The 13,282-nt window shown below is 41.9% G+C and overlaps 1 protein-coding gene and 1 pseudogene across 8 annotated transcripts in view; one reads left to right on the top strand and one right to left on the bottom strand.

The window, feature by feature from the left end:
• CD44 (CD44 molecule (Indian blood group)) overlaps positions 1 to 13,282 on the bottom strand; it is an 88,992-nt gene that overhangs the window by 35,796 nt on the left and 39,914 nt on the right. For all 8 annotated transcript variants that reach the window (XM_043481333.1, XM_043481334.1, XM_043481337.1 and 5 more), the window contains 3 exons: positions 11,010 to 11,143; positions 6,361 to 6,429; positions 3,688 to 3,936 (listed from right to left, as the gene is read on the bottom strand). In XM_043481333.1, coding sequence (XP_043337268.1) covers positions 3,688 to 3,936; positions 6,361 to 6,429; positions 11,010 to 11,143 — 452 coding nt within the window. The remainder of the gene's footprint in view (positions 1 to 3,687; positions 3,937 to 6,360; positions 6,430 to 11,009; positions 11,144 to 13,282) is intronic.
• Positions 6,844 to 6,908, top strand: LOC122450703 (annotated as a pseudogene).

Raw genomic sequence — 13,282 nt, 5'->3', positions numbered from 1 at the left:
CTCAAGTTTTATACTTGAGCAGGAACTTTGCAAAAGGTGTGTATTCCAAGTGTTGAAATCAGATAAAGATTTCTCAAGAATACATCTATCACTTTCTTGTCACTTTTAATTCTCATACAGAATGTGTTTTCAGAAAGGAAACAAAAACTTCCCAAGTTAGAGAAATTCTGGATTCTATTCAAATTAGAGGAAGGATAATTGCCATTTTGCAATTTTGAAATCTCCCACTTGATTCTCAAGTTGGACTTGAGTCCAGACTGTTGCCCTGAAGAATGGCAAAAATCATCAGGATAAACCTCTAAGCCAGTTGAGATTTTTAAAAACCATTTTGAGTCATATGCCTCTTTGAAAATCTAATATGTTACGGCTGCTCTCCTCAAAAAAGGGAGACTATACATACATGTTTCCAAAGTTTTGCATAATATTTTCTGGTGGCTCTTGAATACCTTACGGCTTATCATTGAGCCTACTGGAAGCCCATGAACTCTAGGTTAAAAGCTTTAACTCTATACACATTCAATGTCAACTCCTTACACAATATGTTCTGTGCTACAAAGGACACATATGCATAAAAGGGACTAGACAGATGGGAGCCAATTTCATGCCAGATGCCCCAGCTAAACCTGGGCATCCTCCTGGAAAACCTGAAGATAACCCATTCTTACCTCAGAAACTTTATTAAAGATATAGAACTCTGGCCACCCTCTCCCTCTAGTACATCCAGTAGAAACCAACAGGAAGTAAACATACAAGAGCAGGACAGAAATAGGCATTATTTCTGTCTTCCGAAAAGGAGGTGTATGAGAGTTGGAGAAACTGTAAACAGCTCTCGCCTAGCCAGCAGAGTTTTCAATCTTACCCACACAAGTAGACCATGCTAGACCAAAAATAAATATATTATTATACATATAATAAATACACATGTATATGTAATTATACCCAGAAGACAAGGAGATAAGAGTGCTCCAAGGCAAGAGTCTGCTTCTTGAATTAGTTTAAGTTTCTGGATTCCAAACAATTTCAGATCACCAATAGCAAAAAGGCTGACGACATACCTCCAGGAAGGCGCTTCCAAAAACAACATTTATAATAAAAGGCTTGCTGGAAGTCAAACACTTCCCAGATGGTCGTTCTCACTGGCTCTCCCTATTGCCACCCACCAAGGACCCTTAAGGATGGAATCAACCACACAAGCCAAAGATGGACTTCTCGGTGCTCAGCCAGCCCTCCTCTTGACCTCTGCCCTCCTGCATCCATTAGGGAGGTTTTGTTATCACTCCCTCTTGCTAAGTCCCAACTCTTGGTCCAATAGCTATGAGGCTTTGGGTTTCTCCTCACTCAGCTTGGAAAATATGGTCTGTTCAGGAACTTATCAGTGCTAATGTTCTCAAGTCTGCCACTTGAACTGGCCATGTTCAAGTTTCCACCTGCTGGTTTTCTTTGACACCTTTCTTCGTGTGAGCTGATTTACGCCACTGCCAATATGCCATTGCGATATTGGATCCTACAACACTCTCGTGACTCTCAGGCTGGCTCTGGCCTTGCTCCGCTAGACATGTAAGTGTCCTCCTACACTATTGAAACTTAGCTAAGTGTTCTGGAGAGAGAAAAGCACAATTCTTTTCTCAACCTAAATGCTAAACTATGTTTTAGTTAAGTAAACAATACTTAACCAAATCATTCCCTTGATTTCTGTATAGGATACAGGCTCCATGAAGGTAGGTCCACCTCTGAGTCCCCAGTAACAAGAGCAATGTCTGGCTCAGAGAAGACCTCAAATACTGGTTGAATGAAAGACGAGGTTACTAATCCTTACTTTTCCTCAATATTACCTTCTAATGGTGTTTACCACTGGGTCCCAAGCATTAGAATAGCTTGATACATAGTAGGTCTTCAAAAATACGCTTGCTGACTAAGGCAGGAAAGCTATGGTCCTTAAAGGATGTGCCATGAATGTTTATAAAATGTCCTCATTGCCTTTCCTGAAGCACATGTGAAATACTATTTTCTATAGGCTGTTGGCAGCTTACATGTTAGTTTCGTCTGGTTCCCACAAGATACATTTTGTCTTGATTTTCTTCTTTGGAGGGAAATGGTACTTTAAGACTGCCTTGATCTGCTTCCTGCTGAGACCACTAATTGTTGCTTTTGCTAAAACTGCATTCCCTGAACACCTTCTAAGTGGTTACTTTAGAAAAGGCAGGGAACTGGGGAAGGAGCAAGTAACTAGCAGCCCCAGCTGCTTGGTTTGCAGAAGCTTCTCTCCAGAAGGGTTGTTCAAACCTGGAGGGATAGGGTGGGGATGGACGTAGGAGGCGGATTCAGGATGGAGGGGACATGTGTTATACTTACGGCCGATTCATGTTGATGTATGACAAAAGACATCACAATACTGTAAGGTAATTATCCTCCAATTAAAACAAATAAATTTTTTAAAAAGGATTGTTCATAGGATTACAGACAATACTGCAACGCAGTCTCCAGAGATCCAAAAACCTAGGAAATCATGGGAAATTTGAAAATATCTGCCGTTTGAAATGCTTCAAAGAATCTGTTGAGAATGACTGGATCCCAGCTTTATCTGTGCCCCTCCCTCGGCAAGCTGCTAACAGAAATTTAAAACACCATCAAGAAAGTGACCTTACATTAAATCACGGTGCTCTGACAAACCGCCCTGGCTTCTGAAGAATAGAAAAGGGCCCCGTCTTGAGCACTGGCAAACCAGGACATTTCTGCCACACTCTCTGAAGACCAGAATTCCACCGCCCAAGAGGCACACCCAGGAGAAGAGAAGATCCACACCATACTAGGAAAACTGCTCAAGAGGCAGAAGGCCTGTTTGAGTTTGAATAATCCACAGAAGGAACGCAGCCAATCTGGAAACCTGTTTTAAAACAAACCGTAGGGGGAAAAGCAAAGAAGGAAGCAGAGAAGACCAGAGGAAGGTGTAAACACTTTCCAATGAAAGTGGAATGCCGGGGCCAAACCCCAAAGAAACTGAATGCAGAGCTTACATAGCAGCACTCCAGCAGTTTCCAACGAAGTGAGTTACCCACATAGCCAAGCAAGTATGAAGAGCCTTCCCCAACCGGCTGGGATATAAAACTCATAAGTAGATTTAACTTGATCAGATAACTCCTTCAGATACACTCCCTTAGGCCAAAAACAAAGGAATTGTCTAGTAAATCATGAGTGAAGAGTATGACTAATTATTACCCAATTAACAATATGAATATAAATCAAGTTAAAACCTAAACGTATAAAATGAACCTGAAAAAAAAGTAGCAGATGAAATGGTATGCATATTTTATGATCCCGACTTTATGGAAACAATTTTATCCATAAATGGGTAAGAACAAGAAGGGAATGTGCCAAAAGGAAACTAGCTTGTGTTATCAGGTCTCAACTGTCACCATTTCTCTGGGACAAGAGAACAAGGGGCATTCTTCTGAAAAATTTCCAGTACGGTACTTCTTAGAGATGGAAAAAAAAACAAATTTTTTTTTTTGTAAGCAGTAGCAGTCAATGATATAGCACAGTGATAACTGCAGGAGGCCACTTCCCCAAATCAGGTCACCACCTTCCAGAGACAGACGCCATCAACACAAGTTCATGTCCCTCAGATAGACCAGAGACATCCCTGTGAACGAATCGCTATTGGAAAGCACAGTGACTCATTCTCCTTACTGGTATCCGACGTATTCTCCGGCCTGCTGGAGACCCAGGGGCTGTCTTGGTCTGGGGGCGGGTACATGGTCGGGAGGTGCGTGTGGAAGATGCTGTAGTCTCCTGAAGTGCTTCTCTCACTGGGGGAGCCACTGCTCATCTCATCATCTGGAGGGCTGCTGGGGCTTACGACGCTGGGGTTGATGTCCTCGGGGTTAGTTCTGTATTCGCCTTTCTTGGTGTAACGGGTGCCATCACGGTTTACAATAGCTGGAAGACAGAGGAGCCACTTTCAGAACCTGACAGCTGATACATTCTGCCTATAGGAAAGACGGTGGCTTATCTTATAAGATAGTGACTTCAGAGCTATTTTTCTTTTTTTTATTAAGCAAAACAGCAGCTAACTAAATCTCTAGTGGGGAAGACAGAGTGACTGATGCACTAAGACAGTGAATCCTCCCTGCCCACTCATACACCCTAGAAGTGGGAAGGCAGGGGACAGGGTGTATTTGGATGTCCCCAGGTTTGAATCCGAGCTTTGTGTGGCTCTAGACAAGGTAGGCAACCCTCTGAGCTTCAGTTTCATCATCTGTAAAATGGGAATGAGACTACCTTCTGTTATGAGCGCTATATGATACATTGTATGGAAAGTACTTAGCCTAGTATTCAAAATAGAGCTGGTGCTCAATAAACAATAATTCTCCTGCCTGATCCCTACCTTTCCTTCTCAAATACATGTAATATTTGTTGCTATTAATTCCATCTATTTTGAGAAAGGATTTGAAATAGGAGACAAAGAGGCAATCAGTCTCATCAGGGAATACAAGACATAACTCCTTTATTAGTACTTCAGTTTATCGAGCTTCACAGATACTGTGTTTTCCACATGGAAGTTTTGTGGAAACTCTTCGTTGTCAGATAATGGTGAGCATTTTTTAGCAATAAAATATTAATTAAGGCATGTACGTTTGTTTAAAAAAAAACAAAACAATGCTATTGCATACTTGGACTATAGTATATTATAAATATAACTTCTATATGTGCTCGGAAACTCCCCCAAATTTATCAAAATGTTAACTTCATTGCAGTGGTCTGGAACCATACCTCTGCGGTATGCAAATCCATGAAGAATTAGATTTTCTTTCTAAGTGGAAAATGTTTCCAGTTTCAATGAACCCCTAGTCCTGGCTAACAAAGCAGCATGCTGAAATATTGACAGAGGCTCTGCCATCTGTGAAATTCAACTTGAAATGAGGACACAGGAGTGAATATAAAGATCAAAATCTTTGGTTTAAATAAGAAAATGACTAGAATGACATGAGGAGAAAGAGCAAGGGCTTCATTCATAGTTCTCTTCTAAATGTGTTGTCTTCAAGTGTGAGTCACTCACTGCACAAGTGTGCATTTCGCTGAAATGATTTTCTACTATGTGGCATGGGCAGGACTAAAGATTCCTTCTGTTTGTCTATCTATCTTGTCCAAGTGGAACTATTAATCAACTGTAAATTTTAAAAAATTCAAAGTCTCAATCACCCTAATAATCCTACAGACAGAGATCTGATAAAGAAATAGGACCACACTTGAACAGGTCTGGACATGGAGAGAGAGATCTGTTGGGACCAAGGAAATGGGGCATTTATTGAGCATCTACTATGGGCCAGGCATGGATCACATTATCTTTTTTAAGTTTCATGACAAATCTTATATGTTGATTCATTACTCAAATGAGAAAACTGAGGCTCAGATCAACCAGATTGTAAAGAACTTGCATTTCAAACCAGGCCTGTCACAGACAGAGCACTTCACAGTTGCCGGCCCCCTCTTCTATCTGTCAGGTACAGGCCGGGGGCAATTTTCTGTCCGTGGGAGCTGGAACTGTGTGGTCCAGGAATGATTTTTGTTCCCCTGCCACCATGATCACTCCTGTCACCTTGCACATTGAGGGGTCTGGCTTTTAGGAGGTAGAAATCCAACTTCCTCATCACTGTCATACTTCTCAAAACATGAGGCTCAGAGGCAATGGGATCAAGGTTAACAAGTTGACCTATTTGAAAGCTCTGGCTGAAATACTGTGTTTTCTGCAGTGTCAGCTTCTCAGGATAATCAGGAAGATTTTAGGTCAACATAGTGTAAATAATGTTGAAACACATATCAGGAAGTTTGCACCCTTATTATCATTTTTAAATACTCCAATTGAATCAAACAGAAAATGTGGAAGGACAGAATGTCCCTACATCTAACACTTATTAATCCCTGCCTCTGAGAAAGGGAACATGGCTCAGACTCGAAGTCTTCAACAGCTAGAATTTAAGAACATTATTTAATTTTTCTTACATTTATATTTATTTCTAAGGTTACCTTTTACTTATGACCAGAGGTGTTGGCTTTCCATTTGGAGTTATATTAATGCTTTTTAAGTAGAAAATAATGGGTCAAATAAATGAAAAATATCAAGTAAATGACAGTGCTGTGTCCACAGAGATGCCAAAAAATGTGAAAAAAGTTCTCAGGTGACTGAGGAACAATGAATGGACTGGGGTAAATCATATAGCAATAAAGGGACAGTAAATTATAGCCCTGTCTTTAGCCTTAGGGAAATGAGTGCTACTCCATTCAAATATGAAACATAAGAAATGCACCTGATCTTTTCCCCAAGAATGGGAAAACTCAGTCAAGGTTAGAAGAGATACTTACTTATGGTAATGGGTCCTTCAAAGGCATTGGGCAGGTCCGTGACTGATGTACAGTCTTCTCCAGGTGGAGCTATGAAGTGGAAAAGAAAAAAAGACATGAGAACTCTAAAAAACAGAAGCAGAATTGATGTCCATTTCTCTTTGTTAGGATGACTTTTGCTACAACTTAACCCAGATCATCCTCTTAAACTTGGCCAAGTCACCTAGGAACTTCTCTGACCTCAGTGATACATTTTTCACTTTTATTTTACTTCATACATCTTTGGAAGCTTCCCATGCCAACAAATCCATTAATTAACAAACGTATATGTTCTATACCAAGCATTATAGAAGGCTGGTTGATAACAATGGTAGTAAGATAGACACGGTCTTTCTTTATTGAGGCATACATTAGAAGCTATTTTTAAAATTTGTTATTATAAAATTAACACAGGAAACACTGCAAAAAATGTTAAAGAAAGAATGAACTATAATGCACAAATCAATCACTTCTCGGCCTTTTGGCTAAGATCAAGTGTAGTATAATGCAGAAATCACATGTAACCCCAATGATCTGCAGAAACAATGGGAACACATGGCTGACAAATGCAATCAAATACTTATCAACATGAACAGCATCAGACTCTAAAGACTGTAATAATCCACGTAGAACTTAACTTGGTAGGAATGTTTTTTAAAAAACCAATCTTTTGTCTTTTTATTAAGGTATTAGTTAATGCTTTTAACTAATCCCCTAAGTGCCTACTCTGAATAAAACACTTCTCACTGTACAGCTTCTGAGGTTGTCCACCTCTGGTACAGGTGCCCAGAATATTTTCTGAGGCTTCTGTTTTGGCTTATATCACCACAGACACTTCTGACTTCCTTTTCTTCTTCCTTCCATTTATCTTCTACTTCCTCCCTTCTTTGGGAATAACGATTTCTGACTGTACGTTGGGCCTGCCTGATCACCCACAGATGTTATGAGAGCAAATTAACGCCCTTTGAAAAGCAAACTCTGAAAGTTTCCCCCTGCCAGCCATCCCTTGAGTACTCTAGGAAGCCTGTAGAATGCTTTAACCAATGGTTCCATTCCTGCCCAAATGCTCTATTCCGTAACTGGACCTTGGTTAAGTTCTAAAAACGCAGAGCTTTAGGCTAGCTTTGCTGTTCCAGGAAGGCTGGATTCAGTTGTGTATTCCAGTTTTTATACTCGTGTGTGTGTGTGTGTGTGTGTGTGTGTGTGTGTGCATGCGCGTGCACGCGCGCTTTAACTGATGAAATGGAAAACTGACTTCTTAGGTTAGCTTCTTCTAGAATTGCTTCTTGGCAAAGAGGACAGAACAAAGAAATGGGTGGATGGTTGGTAGATGGATAGATGGATGGATGAATAAATGGATGGATGGATGGATGGGTGAATGGATGGATGGAAGGAAGGATGGATGGACAGAGGGAGGCAGGCAGGCAAACTGCTATTACAAGGAAGCCTATTAACACAAGTATTTTAAATGTCCTGCCATAAATCACTGGGTATTTTTGACTTGGACAAATACACAAGTCTAACAAAGCAGGGTTTGCTTGCTCCCCAGTTCCTAGGAGCATCTTTTCCCACATACAAAGGGCAAGATGCCCTTTACTTGGCTATCCTTTGCCATCATAATGGAAACACCTGGCAGCTTTATACACTCAACCAGAGAATAGCAGGTTTTAAAAATAACCATTCTTGCAAGGGCTGATTAAAAGATTTCAGAAGAGAGATTCTTCAAAGAGAAAGTCAACTCCTTGGTAAGGTCATTCCTTACAATCCAATCCAAGCTAGCCCCTCACCGCCCCCCCAACACCCATCAGCACTGCATAGTTGTTCTCTCTCATGTCTTCTTCTGGCTCATCACTAGCTGAAATTGTCTTGTTCATTTTACTTGCTGGCTATTCACAGCACATCTCCCATCCCCGACCCCCCTGCCACCCAGCCATCTCCACAGAAATACAGAAACTCCACAAGACGAGCAGTAACTTTATCTTTCTTGGCCGGAACATTTATGTGTGATGGGGCTAGAGAGTTACTCAAATATTTGTTGAATGAATGGAAAAAAAAAACAATATAATTTTCTTACGGTCCATTTTTCCAGTAAACATATCTAAGATATTAACCCCCCCACAAATGGTCTGCAAATACAAACAAGTCAGGAAACATTCTTATCAACCCTGAATGACAATGCCCAAGAATTAATGAAAGGAAGTTTCAGGCCTATCAGTTCTTTTATTCATTTTAAACATTTACTCAGCACATATGACAGATCACAGTATAAACAAAGAGCAAAAGATAAACATTTCTGTCTGTTTTTGAGGAATCTGCAGGTCATGGGAGACAATAATAGTATTTCTTTAGATTTCTACTGTTTTCAAAAAATTCCCAGTGATTCTCTCATTTGAAAATCAGGAAAAACAGCCAACCTGGGAGATCCTGCAAACTATCTATAGGATCTATTCTAGGGACACCACCAGAAACTGACCTGACCCATGAGACCTTTCTGACTTAACTGTTACGTTGCACAGACCCAGAAGCAGGCCTTGAATTATGACTTCTTAATATCAAGGATGGAATAACCTCCCCCAAATTCAAAGACAATTGCAGGTAACAGTAGTGCACTGGAAATTTCCAGGAATAAAGTTGCAAGAGAATGAAGCATGATGTCAAAACCAATAAGGCACTTTTGCAAATGATTAGTGCATTTGTTGGAATGGAGTCCCTTCATGCTCCAATTCACCCTAACTTTCATAAAGAATATCAAATCTGGCAGGCATACTGCGACGGATGCTGACCCAAATGTGCAATACACTCATGTTCCCATGTCAGATACAGGGCCTCACTGGACAGCCTTTCATTCTGTTTAATGAGCATCACACTGCTGAGAGAATCAAGCCTGTGGAGTTTCCCTGAACTGAAGGATTTGTTAGAAAGACTCTGAGGTGAGCCTCCTGATACATAGCGTCTCATAAACCTTGCCTCCACTACACCAAAATAGCCAAGAGAAATGTTAATTATTCAGTCTAGCCAATCACTCAGGACAGATGGACAGACAGCTTCCTCAGTGCCCAGTACATACTTGTTGAATAAATGAGTGAATGAATAAGCAAATGAATGTAGAATCTTCCCCTAAATTTCTCCTTCTCAAAGAGAAACAGGCATTTTACTGAAAGCAAACATCAAAAATGAACTAATTCCGGTCAGTTTTCTGTATTAACACAGAAGTCACCTGTGCTGGGCCTGACCACTGAGAAAGGAGGCAATAAACACTGTGAAGCCTTTCCAGGGTCTGTCGTATTTTCATTGGTCAACCACAGGCCATGTTTTACAAAAAATACTGCTGACATTTTAAGCTTATAGAAGGTATCTTTTAAGGTGGAGCTGGCTTTGGTCCCTGAGGCCAGTTTGCAAGGAGGATCACATCCCTGGGCCCTGACCACCTGCTGGGCAGTCTCAGGCTAAGATGGATTCAAGGATCTTTCCAATGTGATCCCTGGCACAGAGCAGAAGGTTATCAAGATCTGTCACCCACTTAACACCCCCATCATCATCCAACTCTAATCTAGGACATTTAGAATGTATTTCTCCTTAGATAAACATTCTTCCCTAGCTCCTTTATTTTTCATCTCAGGACTTCGACAAGATTAACTCTGGAGACAAGAAAGATGGCCTCTGATTCCTTGTCACTCTACTCTCCCCAGCACAACACTGAATGTGTGTCATTGATCACTAAATACTCTTTTTTAAAACATATTGAAAATTGATAAAAAGCACTCTAACATATTGAGTAAATTTGGATACGAGAAAATGAAACCCATCACTTTGAACTTTACTGCTTTACTGCAGCTACTTGGGCAGGCAATACTCCCCAGGACTTCTCAAACTTTTTCAATGGAACTAACCTCCCCAGAGCAGAGGAAGGTTCATCAGTACTGTTCACTCCCTTCTCTGAATATAAGCCCAACCGTATGGGCAAAAAGAAAGGCAGGGAGAAAACTCTCAGTGGTATCTGGCCTGTGTGTGCCTCCTAAGTCGCTTTAGTCGCGTCCCACTCTTTGTGACCCTGTAGACTGCAGCCTGCCAGGCTCCTCTGTCCACGGGATTCTCCAGGCAGGAACACTGGAGTGGGTTGCCGTGTCCTCCTCCAGGGGATCTTCCCCACCCAGGGATTGAACCTGCATCTCTTATGTCTCCTTGCCGTTGTCAGCACATGCCCCGAAGCTCCCATGGACCCGGCTGTGCGCTGCTGTCCACCACGCCGTGGCTTCCTTCCCTTGCTTCCATCAGGGCTCTACACACCCACCTCCTCATGGGCACATTCTCTGATTATCTTCTCAGAAAAAAAGCACCCCTAGCATTCTGCAGTCACTTGCTCTGCTTTCTTTTTTATAACACTTGTCACTCTCTGACTGCACGTAAGTGATTTCATATGTATTTGCTTACTGTGGGCCTCTCCAACCTAGTAGGGAAGCACCCTGGAGACAGGACTCTCTCTTACTACTGATGAAATACGCAGCAAGCATCTGTTATGTGAACGGAGGCTGCATGAATCCCCACTGAAGCCGAGACGGTCAGCCATGCTGCCGAAGGCTGGCCGGCCAAAAGTCACCTAGGACTTAAAGCCAAACCCGCCTGGGACCAACCTGAGGCATTGAAGCAGTACGTGTCATATTGGGAGGTGTTGGACGTGAGGATGTACACCCCCGTGTTGTTCGCAGCACAGATGGAATTGGGGTGGATCCGTGGAATCACCACATGCCCGTCTATGAACCCGTACCTGCAAAAGAAAACCAGAGGTCATCCACCTGCAACAATGTAGTTAGGGACTTCATAAAATCCCATCCAACTACGTTTCACGCAGTGCAATACTTCCTTCAGCTCACCCCTAGGCATGTCAGAGTTTTTAACAACTGAGTTACACAAAAGCCAAAAACAACAGCCAGTTTCACAGACAGTGAAAGGGACCAATAAGGCTGATGGAGACAAAGTGATTTTCTTGGAGCTCTATAAAATTTTTTAAAACCATCGATCCATTGCCAATGAAATCTGTGATCAGCAATCAGTTTGAACGAGCAGAGGGAAGCCAAAACCATGGATAAAATGATCCCTTTATCATGTGAGATCCACTCTGGCCCGCCATTACCATCCTATTTGCCAGAAAATACAGAAAACGACTGGCTCCCATCAGATGGGAACTAATGTCACATTCATCTCAGTCCATAAATCACAAACCTGCCTTATATCCCATACCTGCCTCTTCTTTCCTGGTCTCACCTTTTTCTGCAATTCCCTCATTCCAGACTTCACTGCTCTAAACACGTGAAAGTCGCTCAGTCGTGTCTGATTCTTTGCGACCCCATGGACTGTAGCCCACCAGGCTCCTCTGTCCATGGAATTCTCTAAGTAAGAATACTGGAGTGGGTTGCCATTTTCTTCTCCAGGGGATTTTCCTAACCCAGGGATTGAACCTGGGTCTCCTGCATTGCAGGCAGATTCTTTACCAACTGAGCCACCTTATTTTTTTTTTTAATGATTTTTGATGTTTATTGAAAATCTCCATATATGAAAAGACATCAACTCTTTGTCACAATGTGTATTTTTAATTGCAGTGAAGTTTTAGAAAACAGGGGATAGACCAACTCTCTTGAGAGGGACACCAAAAAAAGATTTTTAAATAACAAACCTTATTAATTAATATATGCCAGATACAATGCCTCTTGTCCCATGAACATTTCAGGCATGATTCCACTGCTAGTGGAAGTAAATTGACAGTCATTAAAATGCGAGTACTAATGATTAATGGGCTTCCCTCTTAGCTCAGTTGGTAAAGAATCCACCTGCAATGTAGGAGACCCTGGTTCAGTTCCTGGGTTGGGAAGATCCACTGGAGAAGGGATAGGCTATCCACTCCAGTATTCTTGGGCTTCCCCGGTGGCTCAGCTGGTCAAGAATTCACTTGCAATGCGGGAGATCTGGGTTCGATCCCTGGGTTGGGAAGATCCCCTGAGGAGGGAAAGGCTACCCACTCCAGTATTCTGGCCTGGAGAATTGCAAAGAGTCAGACATGACTGAGCAACTTTTACCACTAATGATTAAGTAGATAGCAATGCCTCATTAGCTCAGGAATTTTCCAGAAGCAACAGTCAGAGAAGTGCTTAAACTCCTCCATCCCATCATGGTGTTTCTGGGAGCGTGCTGGAGAAACACGTGTATCATTTTCAGATGCAACATACAGTACCCAGCCTCTGACTAGCATCCTGGTGGTTGAATACTTACCGCACGATTTCTCTCAAATCTAAAATGCTTCAAAAAATGAGGTGTGGGCTGAGAAAATACCATTTGCAAGGGAAAAGGTGGTGGCAAGGGAAAAGCAGAGCACTAAATCCAACAGGTTTTTGAAAATGCAATGCTGGCTAAAATGCACAATCCAAATCCCTTCTATCTTTCTCGCCAGGGGTGACAGTATGTACTGCACTGCCCTGCAAGACCCACAGAAACGGCTGTGAGTCTGAAATTTCTAAGCACCTTGAACTCATTATGTCTAAATTGCAAAAGCTGACATGACTAATTCCTCATCTGCATGGCCAGACTGGTTTCTCCAAAGACTCCTGAGCTTGGTGGGGGGAGGGGCACAATTAAACATTAATGCCTTTCCCTGTATCTGAGGATCCCAACTAATCAGGGTGGGGCAGACTTTAGAGAGTAGCTGCTAAGGTTTTCCCATCATCTCTGAGACTCTCCCATCTGTCCTATGGCAGGTATCTGATTCACAGCTACCTGAGTGAAATTATGGAAATATATTTTGCAACATTTAGAACCAGCTATGGGTGAAATGATAGATTTCTTTGGCACAGTTTTTCTTTCCCTTTTTTAAATAATAAAACTCCTGGTGAACCCACACCCCATTTTATTCCCA

This window comes from Cervus canadensis, chromosome 11 (assembly GCF_019320065.1).
Source record: "Cervus canadensis isolate Bull #8, Minnesota chromosome 11, ASM1932006v1, whole genome shotgun sequence".
In the NCBI taxonomy this organism is placed as follows: Eukaryota; Metazoa; Chordata; class Mammalia; order Artiodactyla; family Cervidae; genus Cervus; species Cervus canadensis.
Note: the sequence above shows the minus strand (reverse complement) of the source record. Positions and strands in the feature narration are given on the sequence as shown.